We start from the raw sequence: 23342 nt of genomic DNA, 5'->3' as shown, positions 1-23342 counted from the left end.
CAACCTTTGGTGTTCCGAGACAGGCCGGCAATGTCGCCCACCTGGCCTTGAACTCAGGATTCTTCCATGTCCCGAGGGCTGGGATTACAGGTGTGCACTGGCACATCTGGCTGCCTTCTGGGGTCATGAGGAGGGCTGCCTCACCTTTCCTGCTCCCCTCAATTTCCTGCCACGGAAAGGCTAGGGAATTCTCTGGAGCATGCCAGCTCAAGCTCTACCACTCTAAACCAGGGCCAGAGCTACCTCAGCCTTCAGCACCTGGCAGGAATGCTCGACCTCTGCTTACCTGTAGTCTGGGGTCAATGGTGAAGGAGCCAGCAGTAGGGTTCATGCAAGCCACATACTGACAGTTGTGGACGTCCTTCAGGGTCAGTTTCTGCCGGTCATACCTGGGTGGCGTGGGGGGGGAGGGGCGGGCACTGTGAACATTGCCCCACAGGCTCAGAGAAGCCCCCCTCCCCCGAATCACCCTGTGGGTGCTCAAGGAAGACAGCTAGAGGAGAGTGGCAGTGTGAGAGAGCCAGCTGGATGCTGTGCCTTGAGGGGAGCTTAGAAATGGACGGCAGAAGTGCCACTGAGCACAGCTGTGAGTTCCAGTCCAGCCCTTAGGGGGAGGCGGTCGGCCTTGTCGGACTGGAATAACCTCTCGGCACCTTGGTACTCCTGCCTTCACTGGGCATCACTACAAGGATGCAGGAGCCTATGCAGGCAAGCGTACCTGTAAGGTACTTAGGAGTATCTTTGTGTGTGTGCATGTATGCACTCCTGCACATGTTTTGAGAGTCTTATTACATAACTCAGGCTGTCTTTGGACTAGTGGTAATCCTCCTGCCTCAGCTTCCTGAATGCTGGGATCCTAGGCATGTGCCACCACACATATACCCTATGGACCATTCAACTTGTTTTTGGAGACAGGGTCTCATGCATCCTCGGCTGGTATCTAACCCTCCCGTGTACCCAAGGGTGACCCTAAACTTGTGGTCCTCTGCTCTCACCTCCCAAGTGCTGGGATTACAAGCAGACACCATCAGAGCACGCTCGGTTTATACAGTGCTGGAGACTGAACCCAGGGTCTCCGCATGCTAGGCACATACTCTACCCACGGAGCCGCGTCCCCAGCCTCTCGCTCTGCTGACTGGTGACACTCACTAGGAGGGGAACTGAGCACTCTGTGATGTCGCTGTCCCAATGTGAGGCTGTACCTCTTTGTGTGTTTCCCACTTTTTTCTCCCTGGGGCTGCTGCCCCTTGGTAGAGCCCAGAATTGCTTGTATTCTCCAGCCAGCTCCTCTGCTCCTCCGTCAACTGAACACAGTTAGGGATCCCTGTCTGTTAACTATCATGTGTTGGCCTACGCTCTTGTTGAACAAGAGCCCACAACTCCGATGTTAGTCACAGGAGCTGCTTTTCCGCCCCCAGCTTTGCTTCACAAAGCTTTGTCTGAGAAGCCCTTCCCTGTACCCACCTCCCTCAGAACCTCGAGACTGACTTCCAGTGTCCCCGCGTGTCTGTGGGTCAGGCACCCAAAGTACCTTCTCCTGATACTTCCTGACATGACCGCAATAGGATCCCTTTGTCCCCGCCATCGCGGCCACCTGGACCTCATCTGTAGGGAGGTTTTTGTCACACTGTGTGTGTATGTGGGGTGGCAGAGGCCAAGCTGCAGGAGATGGTTTTCTGCTTCCACTGGGATCTGGTGGCCAGCTCTGCCGAGCCATCCTGCTTGGTGCCTAAAGGAATCTTTTGAAATCCCAAATCTAGCCGGGCAGTGGTGACACATGCCTTTAATCCCAGCACTTGGGAGGCAGAGCAAGGCAGATCTCTGTGTGTTCGAGGCCAGCCTGGTCTACTGAGCGAGTTCCAGGACAGGCACCAAAACTACACAGAGAAACCCTGTCTCGAAAAACCAACCCCCCCCCAAATAAAACCCCTCAAATCTAGCCAGTCCTCCCTTCCCTCAAGTTTCTTCACAGAAAATCTGAAAGCAGGTGTGGGCCGAGCTGCAGCTGGAGATTAACCAGCAGGAGAGCCTCTTTGGAGGGGAGAGCACAGAGGTCTTGGCAAGTCCTGTCTGCTGTATTTGGTGCTACAAAGCCAGACAGAGAGCTCAGTGGGGGTCCATGTGAGGGCTAGGCCGCCACCCAGTCTGAAGCCTCACAGGAGAGCCGCGGGGGAGCAGGGCACCTTATCACCTCACTGCTGCCTTCTCCTCCTTCACTAATACACTACTCGCCTTGAGGGCCACTGCATGCAGCCACCACCTGGGATGTGCTGTCACCCTCTGGGCCCCATGGGTCAGTGCTGACTGTTGGGGAAAGGTGGGCTACGGGATGTTAGGACTGTGATCTCAAACAGGCAGCCTGGCCCCCTTGAACACATACCCCCATTTCTGGGTAGTCCTGAGGGGGGCTCTGAGAACCCACTGACTGGCTTCTGGGGTTCTTTTGATCTCAACTAATGCCAGCTCTGGCCTGGGCTGCTTCCTGATTTGAAGAGGTAAATGACCTGAATGCCCTGATTATTCCTAAGTGTGTCGCCTTGGTGTCCCAGTGCCACAGGGACAGAGTCCCCTGCTTCAGGCTGAAGCTGTCACGTGCACCCTCCTCCCCTCCTTCTTCAGTCCACCCTTGTGTCCCGTCCCCTCCTGCCACAGGGCCTTTGCACCTGGCCTTCCCTCAGCCTCTCAGCATCAACAGCATCCGGCTCCCAGCTGCCTGACGGCTCCCCAACCAGGGGCTCCTCTGTGATGGACCTGGGGCTTTTCCTCAGAGCTCTCCCTTGGTCTACCACAGCAGACATGCACCTCCTTGAGTGGGAAGCTATCCGTTCCCCCTTGGCCTCAGTTACTGACATGTTTGTGGCATGGCAACAGGACAGAACCCGAATGGTCTTTCCACTGCCCGGCCCCCACCCCATGACCTCATGGTCTCACTGCCAGCCCCGACCAGACTCCTGCTACCCCCCTCTACTCCCGTACGGGGCTGCCCAGCTCTAGCCCCGCCCCCACAGAGTTGTGGCCACGCCTCCAACCTCCTCAGCCCACTCACTGCCCCTCACCAGTGCCCATGGTCCATGTGCTGGCGGATCAGGGTGTGTGGGGCCACAGTGCCGTACTTGTCCACCTCAGGCATGTTCATGTCATCAATGAAGTAGATTAGCTTCTTGGTGCCCGGGGGGCCGTAGTTCCTCCCTGATTTCTTTTCCAGAGGCTTCTCCAACACACCTGGGAGGGACAGGAGATTATTCACTACCCACACATCCCGAGCTGGTGCCTATTAGTCCTTACAGGGCCCTACTGTCTCCCATGGGAGGAAGGAGGTTGGAGGCAAGGGGTCAGGATCTTGAGATGTGCCTGGTCCAGAGAGAGACCCTCTGTGGGGTGTCATAGCCAGCAGGGGTCCACCATCTGCCACTCAACTTAGCTTCTGTATTAAAACATCATTCGGAGGTGGAGGTGGCAGGACCCTTGATCTGGCTCACTGGGTCAACCTTGGTGCCAACCCTAATTGATGTGAGATCGTTTTAGCTGGACCAGCCACCTCTTGGACCCTCAGTGACCCTCACTGACCAGGACACCGCTCAGGTGCCTCCATGGGGACAAGACTAGTAGTCCAGAAGTCCCCAGGCCTACAGTGGGAGGAGGTGACAGGGGATGGGCTGGGGAGGTGGTGGGCAGAGATGTGAGGATGGAGCCAGGCTCTCCTACCCTGCAGCATGGCTGAGGTCGTGTAGAAGTTGAAGGGCACAGCCTGCACCAAGTAGTCGTCGGTGCCTAGGCTCTCCAGCTTGTCGCCCATCAGCACAGACTTGCCGGTGCCAGCGTTGCCCACCAGCATCACAGGCCACGCCTTCTCCATGAGTAGGTCCATGAAGTACCGGATGCGGATGGTTTCTGTGGTGTGGACTAGAGAGGCCTGGGGTGGTAGGGGAGTGGTGGGAGGGAAAAGGGCCACGGCTAGCAGACAACAGACCCGGTTCCAGCTGGTGTACAGACTCCGTTGGATTTCTAAGACCCCAGCACCACTGAAAGGTCCTGCGATAACTTGAGAGGGAGGGGACACTGAGCCTCCTCCTGGCCGTGGCTTTGGGGAAGGTTACCTGCAGGGGGACGTCAGGGTCCAGCTCGAAGGCAGGCACTTTATCTGTCCAAGGCAGGAATTTCTTTGTTTCGGGGTCAATGTAGTAGTCAAAAATGGTCCCCTGCGAGGGTAACTTGATCGTTTTAAATTCATTGATCCACCACTTGCTGAACTCGACTCGATAATCAATGAGCTGTTAAGAAAAAAAGGAAGGAAGAGCCAAAGGGCTCAGCTAAGGGAGCTGCAGGGTGGCCTGGTCTGGATGGCAGGTCCCCGGGGTGCCTGTCACCTGGTCCTGGAACATGGCGCCCCCGAAAGCCCAGAAGCAGGCGAACACGAAATACAGCTCATACAGCTCCTTCGGGGAGTCAGGCGGGGCGTTCTTCTCCGTGAGCAGGCACTCCAGCAGGTAGAGGATGGTCTGGATGACCGTGATCTCGGGCACCGGGGTGATCCTCTTGAAGCCGATCCGTAGCTTGTCCAGGCACGTGGGCAGGTACTTGTCGAAGAGGATGGTCAGGTTGGCTTTCTCAGACTGCACTTTGCGCCTCTCGATCCAGCTGCTCACCACCCTGAGGGGGAGTGATGGCTGCTGTCAGTCCTCCTAGAGGCTCTCCACATCGCTGGTGGGGTGGCCAGGGAAGCAGGGGATGTGATTTAGCCTACTGTGTGGCAGTGCCAAGGGAGGACACTGTCAGGGCCAGCTACAGACCCTCAGAAGGTCTGGTGGGGATGCTGGGCCAGTGGGGACCCACCTACCTCCACTTCTCAACTGGTAGAATTGCTGGCGTACAACGGCCATGCCTGGATTATGCGGTACTAGGTGAACCCAGGGCTTCATGCATACTAGGTACCCACTCGACCCATTGAGCTACATCCCCAGTCTCCTGAGTCATTCTTGTCACCTAGGAAGCATCTTCCCCCAGCTGCAGCTGATGCCAAGAGCTGGGGACTAGGAGAAGATCTCATGAGGTCATCTGGGGGTTGCGGTTGGGGCAACAGCTAAGGATGGAAGAGAGAAGAGGAGCTGGGACCCTCATGGCATCATTTGGACCTCTGCATCCGGCTGTGCCTGGAGGACCCACTTGGTGACTGGAATCCGCATATGTGTGCGTATATGCACGTCCATGTAGACAGAGATTTGGTGTGAGCTAAAGCTGAACTTGACACATCCATCGGACAAGTCCAAGTCCATGTACTTGGTGACGCCTGGGAACCACTCCAGGCTGTATGGCACAGGGTCAAGCCCCAGCACCGTCGTTTGGGCTAGCATGGTGGACCACAGCCGGATTCAGCCTGAGGCAAGTCACTCAACAGCTCTCCTCTCTAATCTGGTCATGTTTGCATCACCCCTGCTCCAGAGGACCATGTGGGCTGCTCTTCTTAGAGCTCACAGAAGGGAGCCGGGCCCATGCTAAGTGCCAGAGGAGTATCTGCTAAAAGCATAAACAGTGCCAGGCTCCCTCGAGGGTCAGCGAGCGTCATTTCCAGGATGCCCGAGGCATAAGCAGGAAGCTCAGGTTATGAAACATGAGGCCACAGTCCACAGCCGGGATCCACCGGCCTCTCCATGAGCATGCTGGAAGCCCTGCGGGGAACTTCCTGCTCTGCTGTGGACACAGGACAGGAAGCTGTGGCAGAGAAGCCTTTACCATCTCTGTCTCCCTGCAGGATGCACTGCGGTGTGAACTCCACATGCAGGCGGTCCTCAGTAGGGTGGGTTGACATGCAGACACAGATTCAGGCGGCTGCTTCACTGCCCGAGCTGAGGACTCCCATGTCACACTGTAACATCGCTTTGGTGATGTCATGGATCACAGTCCTGTGCGTACTGGCTTCCATCCGTGCACAAACTCAGGCAGACATACCTGAAGATACAGGTCAGTCTTCCCAACATGTCCAGGCACTTCTGGCATGTCATTGGCCTATGTCCCTGTGGGCTGGCTGGCTCCTGGCTGGAGTCCTGGCCTCCCCTGTAGCCGTCTGCTTGAGGCTGCTGTTCCTTCTGCAGGCCCTGTACTGCCTCTCCTCACTCCTTCAGCAGAACTTAACCTCTTCTGATTCCTCCCGACACCCCAGGAGTGTCCGATTCCTGCCTCTGTCCTCATTCACTTTCACCTCTGGCTCTCCTTCCTGCTTCCCACAGCGGTGTCCCGTGACCTCATTTCCTGTATCCTGGAGCATCTGTGACTTGATGTCTCCCATCTCTTGGTGTGCCCATGACTCGCCTTCTCTCCTGCATCTCATCTTCTAGCCAGGCTTCACTTCAGTCCTTCCTGTCTTCTGCTGTCCCTGAAAACCCAAGTTGCTTGCAAGGGACAGAATAGCTGCCCTTCCACACCAACCAATAAACTAAAAATGTGGCCTCACCTAGGGAGGGAGCCTTTGTGGACATAATCAAGGTATGGATCTCAAGATGTGGTTATCCTGGGTTACAGCAGACCCTGAATCTGGTGCCTGGCAGAGGGCCATGTGGAGACAGCCGTGGTGGTCGCGAGCCACCAGGAACTGGTAAAAGTTGGGACCAATCCTGCCCAATAGCCTCCAAGGATCCAGTGTGCCACCATTGTGACCTCTGGCTCCTGGCCTCAGTTCTCAGAGGATGGACTGCTGTCTGTGGCGGCCTGGCATGCAGCTCTTCTTCACGGCAGTGCCCAAAACTTGGCAAGTGCTGCTGGGCAGATGCCCCTGAGGTTCCCGTCTCAGCAGTCTCCTGGTGTCTGGCCAGCTCCCAGTCCTGTGCCTGCCGGGGCCTCGGTGCCCTCATTCTGCGGCCAACCTCCCAGCAGATATCTCACCTCCCACTCAAGAGGGATGAGACACTGACCACAAACTTCCATCTCCTTCTCTGCATCACAGATGTGCACGTCTGGACACCTCAGGCCTGCTCCCTGCACCCAGGACTGCTTCTCACCTTGATAAATTCCCTTGCTGCAGCACACACACGCACGCATGCACGCACGCACGCACGCACGCACACACACACACAGCACTTAAATTCGAAATTCTTGCAGACAGCTTCACTTCCAGGGCCTCCTCTGTGCTGGCTCCTGCCCCAGGGTTCCATGGATCCATCTTGAGTTATTGATGGCACCTGGCTGCCAAATCCGGGCCAGCTCCCTTCCTTGAGCCTGCTTGTCTCTCAGGTGTGTGATCCTGTCAGCTTCCTGCTCCTTCCAGTTTCTCCTCAGTGTCTGTAGCTCACCACTGCCCCTTGTGTCTCTTCTGAAGTTACTTTTGGGTATCTGTTTCTCTTCCAAAACAATATGAGTTTTGTTCAGAAAATTAACTTCTGCAATAACGACTCACATCTTTCCTGGAAAATCAGCTTCCCTAGCATGGGATGCTCAGGGTTCAACTGACACAGGTGTGCAGGAAGGATCGATTGGATGGGGTGGGGGTGGGGATAGGTGAATGGACAGATGGGTTAGTGGGTAGAAGACAGATGGATGGATGGATGGATGGATGGATGGATGGATGGAAAGGGGCTAATGATGATTGGGTAGATGGGCAGATAAATGGATGGACAGATGGATAGATTAGTGTGTGGGTAGATGGACTGCAGAGTGTGTGGGTAGATGGATGGATGGATGGATGGATGGATGGATGGATGAGAAGATGGTGAGTGGGTAGGTGGATGGATGGGAAAGTTGATGAATATATGGACAGGTGGATAGAGGGAGAGATGGATAGATGGGTGGTAGGATGGATGGGTGGATGAATGGATGAGTGAGTAGGTGGGTAGATGAATAAATGGATAGATGGAGCAAGTGCTCATTTCCCGCTCAGGTATTCATCCTGAGCCTATGGTTCCTAGAGCATGTGTGGATTTCTATTCCAGCTGACTAAGGACACTGGCTCCAAGCTACCTCTTCTGTGTCCCCTGAAGTTTTACTATTCTGTCAACCATTGGCCACATGTCCAAGCAGGAAATATCAACATCAATCTCCTGTTCCTTAAGACTCAAGTCCATGCCTTCCCCACCCCCATCCCCATGCCTTCCCCACCCCCATCCCCATGCCTTCCCACCATCCCCATGCCTTCCCCACCCCCATCCCCATGCCTTCCCCACCCCCATCCCCATGCCTTCCCCACCCCCATCCCCATGCCTTCCCACCATCCCCATGCCTTCCCCACCCCCATCCCCATGCCTTCCCACCATCCCCATGCCTTCCCCACCCCCATCCCCATGCCTTCCCCACCCCCATCCCCATGCCTTCCCACCATCCCCATGCCTTCCCCACCCCCATCCCCATGCCTTCTCACCATCCCCATGCCTTCCCACCATCCCCATGCCTTCCCACCATCCCCATGCCTTCCCCACCCCCATCCCCATGCCTTCCCCACCCCCATCCCCATGCCTTCCCACCATCCCCATGCCTTCCCACCATCCCCATGCCTTCCCCACCCCCATCCCCATGCCTTCCCCACCCCCATCCCCATGCCTTCCCCACCCCCATCCCCATGCCTTCCCCACCCCCATCCCCATGCCTTCCCACCATCCCCATGCCTTCCCACCATCCCCATGCCTTCCCACCATCCCCATGCCTTCCCCACCCCCATCCCCATGCCTTCCCCACCTCATCCCCATTGTCCACAGGCAAGGCTGGAAGCACTTTTAATGTCACAAATGGTCCTCTCTTCCTGGCCCTCAGCCTTCATTTACCATCCACCCCAGGGCTCCCCATCAGTGCCAGTCTTCTGGAATGCTGACCCAGATCCTGGACTTCCTGAGTGCTTCCTCTCAGGTGGCAGCCTTGAGTTCAGTCTTTGGAGATAACAGCGTCTCCAAGCAGGCTGGCCTCCCCTTATCCCAGCACCCACAGGTTTCATCAGCTGCCGTACTTTGGCGTCACTGAGTTCCTGTCATATGTCTCACCCCTTTACTGTGCTGACAGTGAGGTGAGCAGTATAGTACATACAGGCGTGGACCGCCCTGCTACAGCCCACTGACCATGAGGTGAAATGGCCCGTGGTACTTAGGTGAGTGAATGGGCACGTGCAAGCAAATGCCACTGTGACACAGTCCGCTGACCACTTTCTCTGCCACAATTTGGAATAAGAGAGCCCAAGCCCTACTCACGGGTTCCACCCAAGATCAGCAGGGTTGATGTAGAGTATGCCAGCCCTGGAGACAGTGGCGGGGGTGGCTGTCCTCAGGTGACTGATCTCAAACACCAGCCTCATGGTGCGATTCAAGGGGATTCGCTCATTGCTGGCCAAGGTGAGGACCTGGGGGGTGGAGCAAGCCCATTGGTCAGTGGCAGTCTCTAAATGAGGAGCCACTGAGGAGGGCACACATGGCCACATGGCTCCTGCATCTCTCAGCTCTCCTTGCCCCCAGCCCCCTGCACGCCTGCCTGGCTCCTAGCCAACACGGACATCCCTTCAAAACCACTGCAGTCTCCTCTATGGGGATCCTTCTGTGTTGTCTTCTACCCAGCTGAGAAGCCCTGTTTTTGAGAAAGGGGCTTGCTATGCAGCCCAGGCAGGTCTTGAACTCGTGATCCTCCTGCCTCGCCTTCCCTGGTGCTGAGAGGAATCATTTTCTTAAGCTGCTTCTAGACTATTCTGGAGGCCATTTCTGCCTCCCCAAGTGTGTTCCTATGATGTGAGTTGGAAAATGAGCCCTGAGCTTTATTCCAGCCCACACTGAGGCAGAAACATGGGCAGGTTCAGGAGTGCGTGGATTCTCCATGGAGAATGTCTTGTGGCAGGTGCTGTCTGTAGTTCATGACTTTCTGTGTGGGCTTCCTGAGAGACTCCCTCCCAGCCACCCTGCCTCCACCCTCCACCCCCCGCACTGTGTGTACACTGTGTATTGCCTGTAAGTCCTCACACTTTCCCTTCTCATGGTGGAGACTAGGGGTTCAGCTGGGAATCCAGGAGTCACGTACCTTGTTGTCATCCATGACTGTGTTGAGGGACTCGATCCACATAGGATCTATGTCCCCATCCAGGACAATCCACTTGGGACCATCGTGCGTGATGTTGGCCAGGTCCCGCATGATGGTTGAGAACAGGCCTGTAGGGAGGCAGGCCTGTGACACCCATAGCCACGTCTGAGGGGCTGAATGGCATGCCAGGCACTCTGGGGCCTTCACTCCTTCTTGCCCGGGTGATCTGAACTTGGCCTGGCTCTCACTTTCTCAGAGGTGGCGGGTACCCACTTAAAGGGACCCTGGTGGCCCTCTTGCTCTCCATGGTGTCTGCCCTCTGCCCTGCTCTTGGCCTTCTTCTGACCCTCACACCCCTTTCCACCGTTGACCCCTCTTTTGAGGCCCTTGTGGACAGAGGCCTACTTCACCCCCAGAGGCGTCCTGCTGCAGGCTGCCACATTCAGCGCAGCTCCACCTGTGGGTCCCCCTGGGGCGAGAGGCCTCTACCTGGACTGTGTTGAGTCCGTTTCAGCCCCTCTCCTGCCTGCCTAGTGGTGCAGGAGCACTGTGCACCGAGTGCTCCAGCACGGGCTCCGCTGGCTCTTCTGCAGTGGTGTGGACCTGCGCAGGCTGTGACTCCTCCCAGGGAGCACGCTCGGGTACCGAGTGGGTCTCAGAAAGCCTTACTCCACTGAACACAGCGACTGTCCCATAGGTGATTCCTGCACCCCACCCCACCTACCGTCCTTCCACTCCCTGGTCGCCGGGTTGATGATGCCGAACAGCTCGTCACAGGTGACAGCCTTTGGATCCAAGTCCACTGCCACTGGCTTCCTCTTCAGGTTCTGATAGGTCTTGTTGAGGGATTTGAGGACCTGACAAGGGTGGGATCATTCACTGACTCAGTGTCCACACCACCTGTCCCCGAGCCTGGCACACAGTCCACACGGGGCAGCCCTCTGCAGCTCCAGGTGTGTTGGTGAAGTGAGAGGCAGGTGTGGCTGGGTCTGTGTCCCCTGGACAGCAGTGCAGGCTGGGAGATGGGGGCTGACTGGTCCCAGAGAGCGAGCCTGAGACTATTCTAGGACCTGGAAAGGCACCTGAGATCCATTCTCACCACACAGGTAATGCATGGAGAAAAACAAAAGACATGGAGGAAAACCACTCAGGAGTTTTTGACTCAGAGAAATGGGTTTTAAGGACACTGAAGGATATTCTGTGTGTACATACACACATGCACATCTTATTTTTAAATGCCAAATACAAACAGTTTCTGCTCTTTAAACAATAACTTGCTGCCAGGACCCCTTGTGACTTACTTTCTTAAACAGGGTCTCATTATGCAGCCCCAGCTGACCTGGAACTTTCTATGTAGACCAGGCTGGCCTTAAACTTACAGAGATCCACCTGCTTCTGACTCAGTGCTGGGATTAAAGGTGTGTACTACTACACCCAGCTAGTTTTGTTTTTTTTTTTAAAATTCAGAGGTGTGTGTGTGTGTGTGTGTGTGTGTGTGTGTGTGTGTGTGTACATGTGTATGTCATGTGCGCATGCAATGTGGAGGCCAGAGGATAACCTCGAGTATCATCTTCAGGATGCCATCGTTTTGAGACAGGGTCTCTCACTGTGCCTGAGTTTACCAATCAGGCTGGCTAGGGCTGGTGGCCAGCAGGCCCCAGGGATTCTTCCCGTCTCCTCCTCACTAGTGCTGGGATTAGAATAAGCACAGTACTCCATGCTTGGCTTCTATGTGGTTCTGGAAACTGGGTCTCTGTGCTTGTGAGGCAAGAGCTGCACTAACTGAGCTGTCCCCTGGCCCCTCTGTCTTCAGAAATGGATCTTGATAAGAACCTAAGCGTCCCGCCCTGGAGGCATTTGGTCAGACACTTGACTGGCTCAGAATGCCAGAGTTACCGCCCTTGGTGTCGCTGGGTGCTACCCTCCAGGGTTCACCATGGCCCCAGGCAATGCCAGGAGTGTGTGAGTGTGTGTGGGAGCTCAGGGAGGCAGGTGGGACACATGGGTGGCAGGTGATGGGGGATACTGGCAGATGCTGGTGACGTGCCTGGGATTTGCCACTGCCTGCGTTCCCGATGACGAACACCGAGTGTCGGACTTGAAGCAGCTCCTCCAGCTGCACGACCTTCAGCACGAAGCTGTCCTCCGCCTGCAGCTTGAGCTCCACAATGCTCTGCTTGATGATCTGAGAGACAAGGCGGGAGGGGATGCAGGAAGATGGCCTTCGGTGTGGATGAGCTTCAAGTATTGGCATTAATGTCACCCAGAAGTCACACTGCCCCAGAGCCCCAACTCCAGATCCTCCCGTGACCCTCAGCTCTGAAACCCAGGCCTGGCTGGGACGCAGGAAGCAGCTCACAGCCCCAGAATTCTTGTAGCCAAGAGGAGGCTTCTTAGGATGGATGGGGGTGGGGGTGAGAATTACCTTCTCAAAATTCAAGTCTCGCTTCCGAGGCACGTCCAGAGCAGGGAAGAGGTCCCCGATCAGCCCCATGAACACAGGCAAGTCATCAGTCACGATCTTGGGGATATTGAAGTCCCTCAGTGCTCTCATGAGCACCTGGTCCTCTGCCCGGGTGGGATCTCCCCTCTTCAAGGAGCCGGCCACCACCAGCACAGACTTGATGGCCCGAAGGCCCCAGTCATAATGGTCCTGTGGGGAGTGGGAACACGGATGTGAACGCACCTTCCTACAGTGGCCAGCTGACACTGCCAGGCTCGGAGTGGGTGTCGGGGCTAGGGAGGGCAGAGACAGAAGTGTGGGAACCCTGAGGCCCAACCAGGATCCCCAGGAACTGGAAAAACACACCTGCTTTGAGAGCAGCTCTTTGCACAGGGTGTAGAGGGTGATGAACTTGCGGGCCAGCAGGCGGGCTTCCAGGAAGCCCTCGGCCACTAGCATGATCTCACAGATCAACTCGAAGTCGGGCACCACCATAGCACAGGGCCTGGGAGGTGAGCAAGTGGCCGTCTTTCTCCCCGTTGGTTTCTCTGGCCCCTCAGCTGCCACCTGCCCCTCTTCACTGGGGCACGGGTCCCTGCCAGTCGGCTCTGGGCACATGGAGCTGGGATCCAGCCCTTCCCCACCATTCCTCACACACCCGGCTCAGAAAGCTCCGGGCCTTACTCCTGTTCTGACCCGCTTTCCTTCTCCTCGTGGAGAGCAGCCAGTGTCTCAGCTAGGGACTGCCCCGACTTGAGGAGCCTCAGGGCTTTTGACGGACCCGTCTGCCTTCTTGCTGCCCCTACTCCATCTTGGCAGCTAGCTTTGGGCTCCTCCACCCCCACTCACTCTTCAGCCCCCCCCCCACTGCTGGGGCCCCTCCCCTTTCACCTGAATAACGCCTTCAGGTTCTCCGGCAGCTCTGTGCGTCCGGCGTAGCCAGGATTCATGGTGATGAAGATGCCCACGGTGGGGATGAGGCTTATTATCTCGCCCAGGAAGTTAAACTTCTTTTTCTTGGCCCGAATTGCATCTTGGACACACTTTACCTAGACAGTTGGTACGCAGACACACACCAACATGGAGCCATTTGTGTGTGCAAATGTGTGTGTGCATGTGTGTTGGTATGCACGTATGTGAAAGCCAGATGGCAATGGGCGTCTCCCTCTATGGCTCTACACTTGACTTTGTTTGAGGGTTTTTGAGAGCTCTCACTGAATGTGGAGCTCCCCAAGTGGCTGGACTGGCTGGCAGAGTCATCTCCCTTCTTCCTCTCTCGTCTTCCCCCCACAGCACTGCAATTACACCCCGTGTGTCTGACTCTGTGTTTTGAAACAGGGTCTCACTATGTAGACCAGGCCGGCCTCAAACTCACAGCTATCCGCCTACCTCTGCCTTCTGAGTGCTGGGATTAAAGGTGTGTGCCGCCGCCGCACCTGGCAGCATCTGTCCCCTACCTTTGAAACATGTTTATGTGTACATTTGTGTCTGTATGTACATGTGTGTTTGGCTGCCCAAGGAGGCCAGAAGAGGGTGTCGGATTCCCCCAAAGCCGTGAGCTGAACTCAGGTCCTCTGAAAGAAATAGGTGCTCTTAACCTCCAAGCCGTCTCTCCAGTCCCCACATCTGGCTTTTTATATGAGTTCTGGGAATCAAGCTCAGATCTATGGGTCTATGTGGCAAGCACTTTACTGACTGTATTATTGCCTCACCCCTGCACCCCCACTTCAGTTACAGAATCTGACAGCTGTGAATTAGCAATGACCTTCACACCCTTGATTCCTGCTGGGGATTTTGTAGTTCATGGGTGTTATATAGCAGACTTCAGGTGGGCTTTAGTCTCAAGAGTGCCCTCTGGCCATGACCGTGGCTGAATTCTGTCAATTTTCTGACAAGAAGCTACCAGAGGTCACTGAGGCCACCTCCTGCTTACCAGGATAGAGGGGCTTCCGGGACCTGGGCAGCACTTGGATTTTAGGGAAACCTTCAGAAGGCTGCAAACCCTAAGGTCACCACTTGAGGGAGCTCCTGGCTCGTGATGGAAGTCTCTCCTTCATGGGCTTCTTTTCCCACCACACAGCTTGCTGGCCTGGTTCCTAGGCCCGGCTGTGTCATGATGGGGTTCCCTCCTAATTTGTAGCCCACAGGGCTCACACCTGGGCAGGACTAGAGGGTGAGAACCGGGAACATCTCCTGCTGTCAGAACCTTCCCATTCTGCTCCCAGGTCTGCTTTGTCCATAAGCAGAACCTGCTCCGTGGAACATTCTAGGGTTTGTTCCCTGACTTCGGAGTGAGGCAGGAACTTCAAGTGTGTACTGGTTGGGGGCTGGAGGTTAGGCCCAGAATGAGGAGGGTGAGGGGCGGTTGCCACTTTGGCAAACTCAGTTGGCCCCAGATTGGGGGATGGGGAGCTGCCAAGAGCTCTGGAGGTAAGGTTCCCGGGCTGTGGTCCTCTCTCCCCTGCTTCGTCCCTGCATGGGTGGTCAGGAACCCTCCCCACTAGCTTTCCTACTGAAATTCCAACAGGATTAGCTGCTTCTCTTACCACAAAGCACTCACCTGTCACTCGAGGGACAGGTGGTGACGGGTAAGGGACAGTGGGATGAAAGCTGGGTGCCCGGACCCTCACCTGACTCACTTTTCTTAGATTAATTGTCTTTGATGTCAACTTCTGTGCCAGGGACAACAGTGTCTTATGACAAGACCGGAAACCCCGCCCCAGCACCCCTTCCTGGGTAACCTTGGAGCTCTTGCTGGCGTTTCCCAGACCAGCACATCCCCACCCTACCCAGGACAACAACCCTGTCCCTAGTATTGAGGCCTGGTTTATTAGGACCTTCAAAGTAGGAGCTCTGGCCTAGGGTTCCAGAGACGGGATTGCAGGTTGATCTGGGATTGGAGGCCAGCCTCAGCTGACCTCAGAGCCCACGGTTTCTCCAGCCTGTGGGGCACCAGGGTTGCTGGGCTCCTGTTTGAAATGTGGCAATGCCTGTTCAATACACATGGCAGGGCCGTGCTGGTGAGTTTAAGAGCTGGGGGTGCTGGCATAGTCGCCCACCTCGTCTGAGGAACCTGCTCCTGCCTTGCCTTGGGTTCCCCTTTGCTGTCCTGTGCCCTGCTAGGGAATGCCCTCGACACACAGCCATGCTTTCCCCTCCTGCTCCTCTCCTGTTAGACACTCCCATGTTCACCGAAGCCCAGCTCCACCGATTCCTACGCGCCGAAGCCCTTCCCTCTCCTCTGTCAGGTTCACTGGTCTGGCCTGAGGCCACGTCCATACTGAACTTAATCTTAGGATAGTAGTTTCTCTCTACATGGATATCTAGTGAATGCACTGTAACCTAGCTGGTGTGTAAACACACAGTAACTTAATTCTGGAAGCACATGGCTGAGTCCCAGCCAAATGCAGGCAGGCAACTGCTCTAAGCACATTCAAAGACGGAGCCCAGCTGTGGTGGAGCCAGCTGCCTCGATCCGCAGTCACTTCCTTCCTCAGACTATACATACAGCCTGCTTACGTGGTGGGAAGGGACATGCTGGACCACTTTGGTTTGCCCTGCTGCCCGGCTGTACAATCACAAAGACAACTAAGGGTTGTTAAATATTCCCCACCCCCCCACACACCCGCCCCCATCTGCCCTCTTTGTTTTTTAAAACACTCAATCTACGTTTGGCTAACCTAGAGTTTGTTACATAGACCAGCCTGGCCTTGAACTTGTGGCGAGCCTCCTGGCTTTGCACCACGAAGTGGCAGGGATTATAGTCTTTGCTACCACACCCAACACGATTTTCTATGTTAGCACCCTCAAGCAGACCCAGTTATGCCTCCACATCTCCCTTGGCACAGGGTCTACCGTCTCTGACTCTATTTCCTCTCTGTGTGTAAACTACCTAGGGCCCCTAGGAACCAGGGCAGGGGTCCGAGGCATCTTTGTGTCATCCCACTGTCCAGGGCCCAGCTGTTGGGGTGGACAGGGTCTCTGGTGTCTGAGATACCATGAAAGCTGGGCAAAAGCTCCAGGCCCCCCACTGACCCAGAGACCGAGCAGAAGGGCCCTACCTGTACAGCAATCACAGACAAGACCTCCACCGAGATCCGGTTAAACTCATCGAAGCAACCCCAGGCTCCCGTCTGCGCTAGGCCCTTGTAGATGTTTCCACAGGACTACGAAAGGAAAGACAGGTCAAAGGGAGGGTGTGACTTCCAAAGGCCTGCAGGAAGCAGATTTGTGTCTTAGCACACTCATGTGGCAACTGGCACATGCCTGGAGACAGCATCCTCTCATGCCTAACTCATACAGCCCCGGCGCTTCTCTAAGCAAAAGGCTCGGGCACAGGCAGGGCTGGAAAGTCCTCAGCCATTTCCCCTTCACCTTCTCATTTTATGCACACGGAGGAGGAGGAGGAGGAATCCTCTAAGGTGGGCTGGGGCTGCCAGCTCCTAGAGGACCTTCGCCTATGAGTGTGACATGCTGTCCCCTGCAGGGTAATCGACACACCCATGGAGTCCAAACAGAATTACCTTTTAGGATCATCTGATCTCACTTTTCTAGGGCTCATGGGGGGCAACATGATGGTATGACCGTCAGTCAGCAGGGGTCATGGGCACTGTCCTCAGCCTCAGGATGGGACCCCTAGACTGTGGGGCTCATCCAAGGGGAGGGAGTCCCCTGCAGACTGAGAGCCCCCACGCCTTTCCTGTTACCGCTGTGGTCTGTGGTACTGTGGTACTGTTACCGCTGGGGTCTCTCCCCTCCCATTTTGTCCTCTGAGTAGACATGACCCTGAAGTTTCTGTGGTTGGTGGAACTGACCTCCCATCTCTTGTCCCCTTCAGAGTCCACCTGGACACTACTTTCACCCTAAACCCACACAGAATGTAAGTGGGTACTCACTCCTTATCTGTGGTCTCTAATTATTGGAACAATCTTGGTCCCTTTAGGGGACCTTTAGGACACATGGTGCTGAGACCCCCTACCTCCAAAAGGGGGTGCTGGCAGGGTATTCTCAATGCCCAGTCACTGTCCCCCGGGTTCTGTCTGTGGGTTCCACACACCTTGTAATCCATCTGCTCCGAGCAGTTGAAGACGTACACCATGGTGCCCAGGGCTCTGCCCAGGTCCTTGGTTGTCTCGGTCTTGCCTGTGCCAGCGGGGCCCGCAGGGGCTCCGCCCATGATCAGGTGGAGGGACTGCGTGAGCGTGATGTAGCACCTGCCAAGGACCTCCAGTTACTGGGGGCACCGTGACCCCAGGGCCCGTTCCATAATGTGCTTTACTCTGTGAACTGTGGGGCTATTATTGTACAAGCTCAGCCCCCTGAGGGACAAAAGGCAGAGAGCAGGAACACTCTCTGTTCGGATGTGACGGTGTGGTGGAGGCATGGCCCTCCTGTGGGTTTGGGGAGTGGGCCCTCTGGACTCATCAGACACAGTTTTTAGGCTGAGTGCGTTTATTGTCCTACAATTTACTCAATGCTCACACACTCACGAGGACTCTCCCCACTTTGTAGGCCTCAGGGAGCTGAAGTAACCCCCTGAAGACACAGCCAGTGTCAGACCAAGGACTCCCAGCCTGAAATTGGGCTCCTGCCTGGTGGCTGGGCTGGGTCTTGAGCCCAGGACCTCCTCACCCAGATGTGGGCTCTTCTAGCCTTAGAGCCAAGGCTGGGAGGAACCGTGGGGAAGGGCCCAAGGAGGTGTGTGGTGTAGCGGGATGGGTGTCGTGTCCTCACCTGTCTGTGAGGGGGGTGATGACCAGCCGTGGTGTGTTGCCCAGGTACTCATAGGAGTACTGGATCTGGGCATCACAGATGTTGGCAAAACAGTGCTTCTTCTCCTCATCCCAGCGGTGCCGCAGCTGTGACTGCCAGGTGAAGGCCTGCGAGCTCTCCACCTGCACAAGGAAGCCCCATGTGTCCTGGCTCCAGGCCAGTCCCTGGGGCTCCCCTCTCAATCCTATGTACAACTGTTTCAATACCTCCGGCCTCAGCCCGCTACAAACAGAAAAGTCTGGAGTTGGGGAGTTGGCCCAGTCAGTAAGGAACTTGCTGAGAGTATAAGAGACCCTGAGTTCAATCCCCAGACCAGCCAGTGTGATGGTGTGTGCTTGTAATCCCAGTGCTGGGGAGCGGAGGCAGGAGGACCCCTGGGGCTCCCTGGCCAGCCAGCCTCGCCTGCTTGCTGAGTTCCAGGCCGATGTGAGACCTTGCCTCCAAAAAGAAGGTAGATGAGTGACATTGTCTAAGGTTGCCCTCTGGCCTCCACAGGTGCACACATGCATGTGCATGCATGTGTGCACATATGAACACACACAAAAGAATGAAAACTTCTAGTACCCTATTCATCTGATCTCTATGGAGTGTGTGTGTGTGTGTGTGTGTGTCTGTGTGTGTGTGTGTCTGTGTGTGTGAAGAACAGCAACTTCCTTGGTCACCTCCCTGGGAAGAGGAGAGGGTAGAGGCTGGAGTTCTTGAGTGTGTAGTCAACCCCAAGCCCAGTTCCCAGCCCTCCCCAGCCTGCCCGGGACAGGGGTGCTCCTGCCTTGGCAGTGATCATTTTGGCCACCACATCTCGGGCGTGCACGTCGATGGTGCAGATGGTCATGATCTTCATCCTGTCCCCAGCGCTGAGATTTCCAATGAGCAGAGTGATGAGTGCGTTCAACTGGCTGATCTGCAGAAAGAAGTGCCTGTGCTGGGACCCTGCTTGGCAGCTACCACACTGGATGCTGGGAGGTGGGAGGGTGGGGAGGGGGGCACAGAGAGTGACCTCCCCACCATGTGTGTGTATAAGTTCACCAGCCCTTGTTTATCACAAGGAAAAAATGAAAAGTTCCTCTCCTCCCAGGCGGGGAGACCATGGATGCCTTTAGAAGAAGGAGCATGGACATTCAGTAAAAACAGCTGCCACCAAAGCTGGCACGATGCATCAAGTTATACATGAGGAAGGTTCTGAAGCTACAAGAGAAAATGTTGACCGTGGCCCTGGGGAGATGGTGTCCCCAGCTAGTCAAGTGCTGTCCTCGCAAGGACCTGAGTTTGATTCCCAGATCCACATAAGTAGTGAGGCATGGCGGCACGTGCTTGTAATCCCGGCACCAGGGAGGCAGAGACAGGAGGATTCTCGGGATCACTGACCAGCCGTTCTGGCCTAATGGGCAAGTTTCAGACCCTGACTCAAAAATAAAGTGGGCCGGACGGTAGTGGCACACGCGTTTAATCCCAGCACTCGGGAGGCAAAGGCAGGTGGATCTCTGTGAGTTCAAGGCCAGCCTGGTCTACAGAGCGAGCTCCAGGACAGGCACCAAAACTACACAGAGAAACCCTGTCTCAAAGACAAAAAACAAACAAACAAAAAAGTGGACAACTTCTTGAGGAACCTCCTAAGGTTTACACACACACACACACACACACACACACACACACACACACACACACACACACTTTTTTTTTTGTTGTTGTTGTTTTTAAAGCCAGTGGTGGTATGTGATTTCTGGAGGAGATACTGAGTTCTGTGTTTCTGAGGTTGATATTGGATTGTTACTGATCCACACAGACAGTGAACAGAGTGAACACCCTGGAGAAGGGCCTGTGCTGCCTGGTTTTATGTCAATTTGACACAAGCTAGGGTCATTTGAAAGAGAGAGCCTCAACCGAGAAAATGCCCCCATCAGATTAGCCTGCGGACAAGCCATGGTTCATTTTCTTAGTTAGTGACTGACTGAGAGGGCCCAGCCTGTGGTAGGTGGGGCCATCCCTGGGCAGGTGGTGCTGGGCTGCATAAGAAAGCTGGCTGAGCAAGGCTTGGGGAGCAAGCCACAAAGCAGTGTTCCTCCATGGCCTCTGCTTCAGGTCCTGCCCTGACTTCCCTGGATGATGGACTGTGAACTGTAAGCTGAACTAAACCCATTCCTTCCCAAGTTGCTTTTGGTCATGGTGGCTTTTTGTTTTCTTTCTTTCTTTCTTTCTTTCTTTCTTTCTTTCTTTCTTTCTTTCTTTCTTTCTTTCTTTCTTTCTTTTTTTCGAGACAAGAGTTTCTCTGTGTCACAGCCTTGGCTGTCCTGGAACTCTCTCTGTAGACCAGGCTGGCCTTGAGCTCACAGAGATCCGCCTGTCTCTGCCTCCCCAGTGCTGGGATTAAAGGTGTGCGCCACCACTGCCTGGCTGGTCATGGTGTTTTATCACAACAATAGAAACCCTAATTAAAAGAAGGGGCTTCTGGCTACTGCCTGGCAGTTTCAGGGCCCCAGGGATCCCACACCTGCTTTTTGTTGTAGTCTTTGATAGCATTTTCATATCCTTCCTCCAGCCTCGCAAAGGCCAGGCCCACCTCAGTTGTCCACCAGATCTGCGTGCATGTTAGCGCCACCTGAAAACAACACAGAGCATGAGAAACTGTTCTTTATGGATAATGAGATGAGGTCGTAGCCGGGCGGTGGTGGTGCACGTCTTTAATCCCAGCACTCGGGAGGCAGAGGTAGATCTATCTCTGAGTTTAGGCTAGCCTGGTCTACAGAGTGAGTTCCAGGATAGCCAGAGCTACATAGAGAACTGTCTTGAAACCCCCCCCATTCCCCCCCACCAAAGAAAAAGAACAAAGGAAAAGATGAGGTCATGAGGCTGGTCAGCCAGCTCTGTGGTTAAGAGGACTAGCTGGCCAGGTGGCGGTGGTGCACGCCTTCGATCCCAGCACTCGGGAGGCAGAGCCAGGCGGATCTCTGTGAGCTGGATCCAGGACAGGCACCAAAACTACACAGAGAAACCCTGTCTCAAAAAAACAAAACAAAACAAAAAAAGGACTAGCTGTACTTCCAGAGGATCTGGGTTTGATTCCCAGCACCCACATGGATGGTCACAACCATTTGTAACTCCAGTTCCAGGAGATCTGATGCCCTCTCCTGGCCTCCGCAGGCATTGCACATAAGTGGTGCACTTACATACACACAGGCAAAACATCCATACACACAAAATAAAAATAAAGGAAAACGAATTTTTAAAAGACCTCATGCCGAGCAGCTAAACCCATTCCCAACAGACAGACAGAGGGTAGCCTGGGGCCTTGGAGACACAAGAAGATCCCCATGGAGCTGCACTGCAGTGGGTCCCATCCATGTCAGACCTGGGCTGGGTAGTCAAAGATCCATTGTTCCCTCGGCTTCTCCTCATATGTCACTACGGCCTCTGGAATTTCGTGGCGCAGTGTGGCACACATTCGGTCCAGCACCCGATTCAGCCACACTTCCACCTGGGGAGAGACCTCATATTGACCTCGCGGGCCCCTGTGCGTCCCATCCCAGGGATTTGCACACCTGAGCGGGCAAGCGTAGGGATGACTTAGCAGTCTAAGACCCCGCCTGTGTTGGCCTCCGCCTGTGTTGGTCCCTTTCCGAATGAAGCAGTGGCTGCCGAGGACCTCACCTGTGTTGGCCTCCGCCTGTGTTGGTCCCTTTCCTAATGAAGCAGTGGCCGCCGAGGACCCGTGTTGAGCTTCACTCGTTCTCCTCTCTAAACAGAGCCGCCAATCACCCTGATCATGGCTAGCTAGTAACTTCCTTCCTGGATCTAGAAGCGGTGCACCAGTCCAGTGTGGACCAGTTTTGGGCACATGGGCAGTGTGCCAGGATGTGTCCTCTCGGTTAACTCTTAGGGAAAATTCCCTATTCACCATCTCATGGGTTTGCATGATTGGGCATGAACATGATCAGAATCAGACATGATCAGAAAAAGGATGTGTGCAGTGAGCAAGAGCCTACATGACCCAAGCCTGTCAATCAAAGGAGAAACCCACGCCCGTCCCAAGTACTGGGACACAGTACTGGGACACAGCTGGCGTCCTGGGCCATTCATCAGAGTGCCCACTGCCCTTGCAGGTATCTCCTCCACACCTCTGCTTTGCGTCTAAATATCACCCTCCTCCCACGCTTTACTTCTGTGTGAGCTTCTTCAACTCTTTGAACAAGACTCCAAGAGCTTAGAAGCTTGGTCCAGGCAGTGACCACCACCAACATGTTTGCCAGGGGCAGAAATGCTAAGGTTTTCATAGAGCGGGAAAGACAGCCCACCTGCGGCCAGTGAGATGGCCCAGTGGGGAGAGGAGCCCGGTGACAGGGTCAATCCCCAGACTCCACACAAAAGTGGAAGGAGAGAAGCAGCTACACAAGGCTGCCTTCTAACCTCTGCTTGAGAGCCGTGACATGAATATACACTCACACACACACACACACACACACACACACACACACACACACACACTCATACACACACACTCATACACACACTCATACACACACACACACACACACACACACACACACACACACACACACACACACACTGGGAACTGGCAGTTCAGACGGCACAGCCTCACTTTGCACAAACCGTAACAATTCAATGACGCAGACAATCCCAGCTCTTCCCCCTTCCTTTGCCCCTTAGATGCATGCTACACACCGTAGGAAGGCTGCTTTGTAGATTCTGTGATGAGTTGGGGCCAGGGAGACGGCTTCAGCAGACAAAGGTGCTTGCTGCCAAGGCTGGCAACATGAGTTCAATCCCCAGGGCCAACAGGGTGGAAGGAGAGAACGGACTCCTGAAAGTTGGTCTCTTACCTCCACTTGAACATCATGACACAGACACTCCACACACACAGACACATTTATAAATCAGATAAAGAAGGGGTCCCCAAGCATGTCCTTGAGAGGCAGGTGAGAGGGCTGCGGCACAAGGCCTGTCCCCTCCCCGCGGGCTCACCTGGCCTGACAGGTCGCATTCCTTGTCGAAATCCACGAACTCATCCTCCTTGCTGTACATCCCCAGCCCAAACTTGAGAGGCTTTCCCTCAGCGTCCAGACGGAACTTGAGCTTACACAGACTGTCGAAGAGCTTGGACAGGTGGCGGCCCACCTGGGGAAGGACCCTGGAGTTG

At 55.1% G+C, this 23342-nt stretch overlaps 1 protein-coding gene across 2 annotated transcripts in view; it reads right to left on the bottom strand.

Moving 5' to 3' along the window:
• Dnah17 (dynein axonemal heavy chain 17) overlaps nt 1–23342 on the bottom strand; it is a 122233-nt gene that overhangs the window by 58150 nt on the left and 40741 nt on the right. Inside the window, exons 31-49 of one of the 2 annotated variants that reach the window (XM_052755897.1) lie at nt 23168–23320; nt 21537–21662; nt 20679–20765; nt 18966–19091; nt 18152–18312; nt 17475–17631; nt 16480–16584; nt 13310–13467; nt 12785–12923; nt 12401–12628; nt 12023–12160; nt 10700–10832; nt 9976–10103; nt 9162–9310; nt 4368–4650; nt 4098–4271; nt 3706–3913; nt 3057–3222; nt 287–389 (exon numbers count right to left, since the gene is read on the bottom strand). In XM_052755897.1, coding sequence (XP_052611857.1) covers nt 287–389; nt 3057–3222; nt 3706–3913; nt 4098–4271; nt 4368–4650; nt 9162–9310; nt 9976–10103; nt 10700–10832; nt 12023–12160; nt 12401–12628; nt 12785–12923; nt 13310–13467; nt 16480–16584; nt 17475–17631; nt 18152–18312; nt 18966–19091; nt 20679–20765; nt 21537–21662; nt 23168–23320 — 2922 coding nt within the window. Of the gene's footprint in view, nt 1–286; nt 390–3056; nt 3223–3705; nt 3914–4097; nt 4272–4367; nt 4651–9161; nt 9311–9975; nt 10104–10699; nt 10833–12022; nt 12161–12400; nt 12629–12784; nt 12924–13309; nt 13468–16479; nt 16585–17474; nt 17632–18151; nt 18313–18959; nt 19092–20678; nt 20787–21536; nt 21663–23167; nt 23321–23342 lie in introns of both variants that reach the window. The other variant, XM_052755898.1, reaches the window with a different exon arrangement.

The sequence above is a fragment of the Peromyscus californicus genome, unplaced genomic scaffold (genome assembly GCF_007827085.1).
Source record: "Peromyscus californicus insignis strain IS unplaced genomic scaffold, ASM782708v3 Scaffold_3__1_contigs__length_106647218, whole genome shotgun sequence".
Classification (NCBI taxonomy): Eukaryota; Metazoa; Chordata; class Mammalia; order Rodentia; family Cricetidae; genus Peromyscus; species Peromyscus californicus.
Note: the sequence above shows the minus strand (reverse complement) of the source record. Positions and strands in the feature narration are given on the sequence as shown.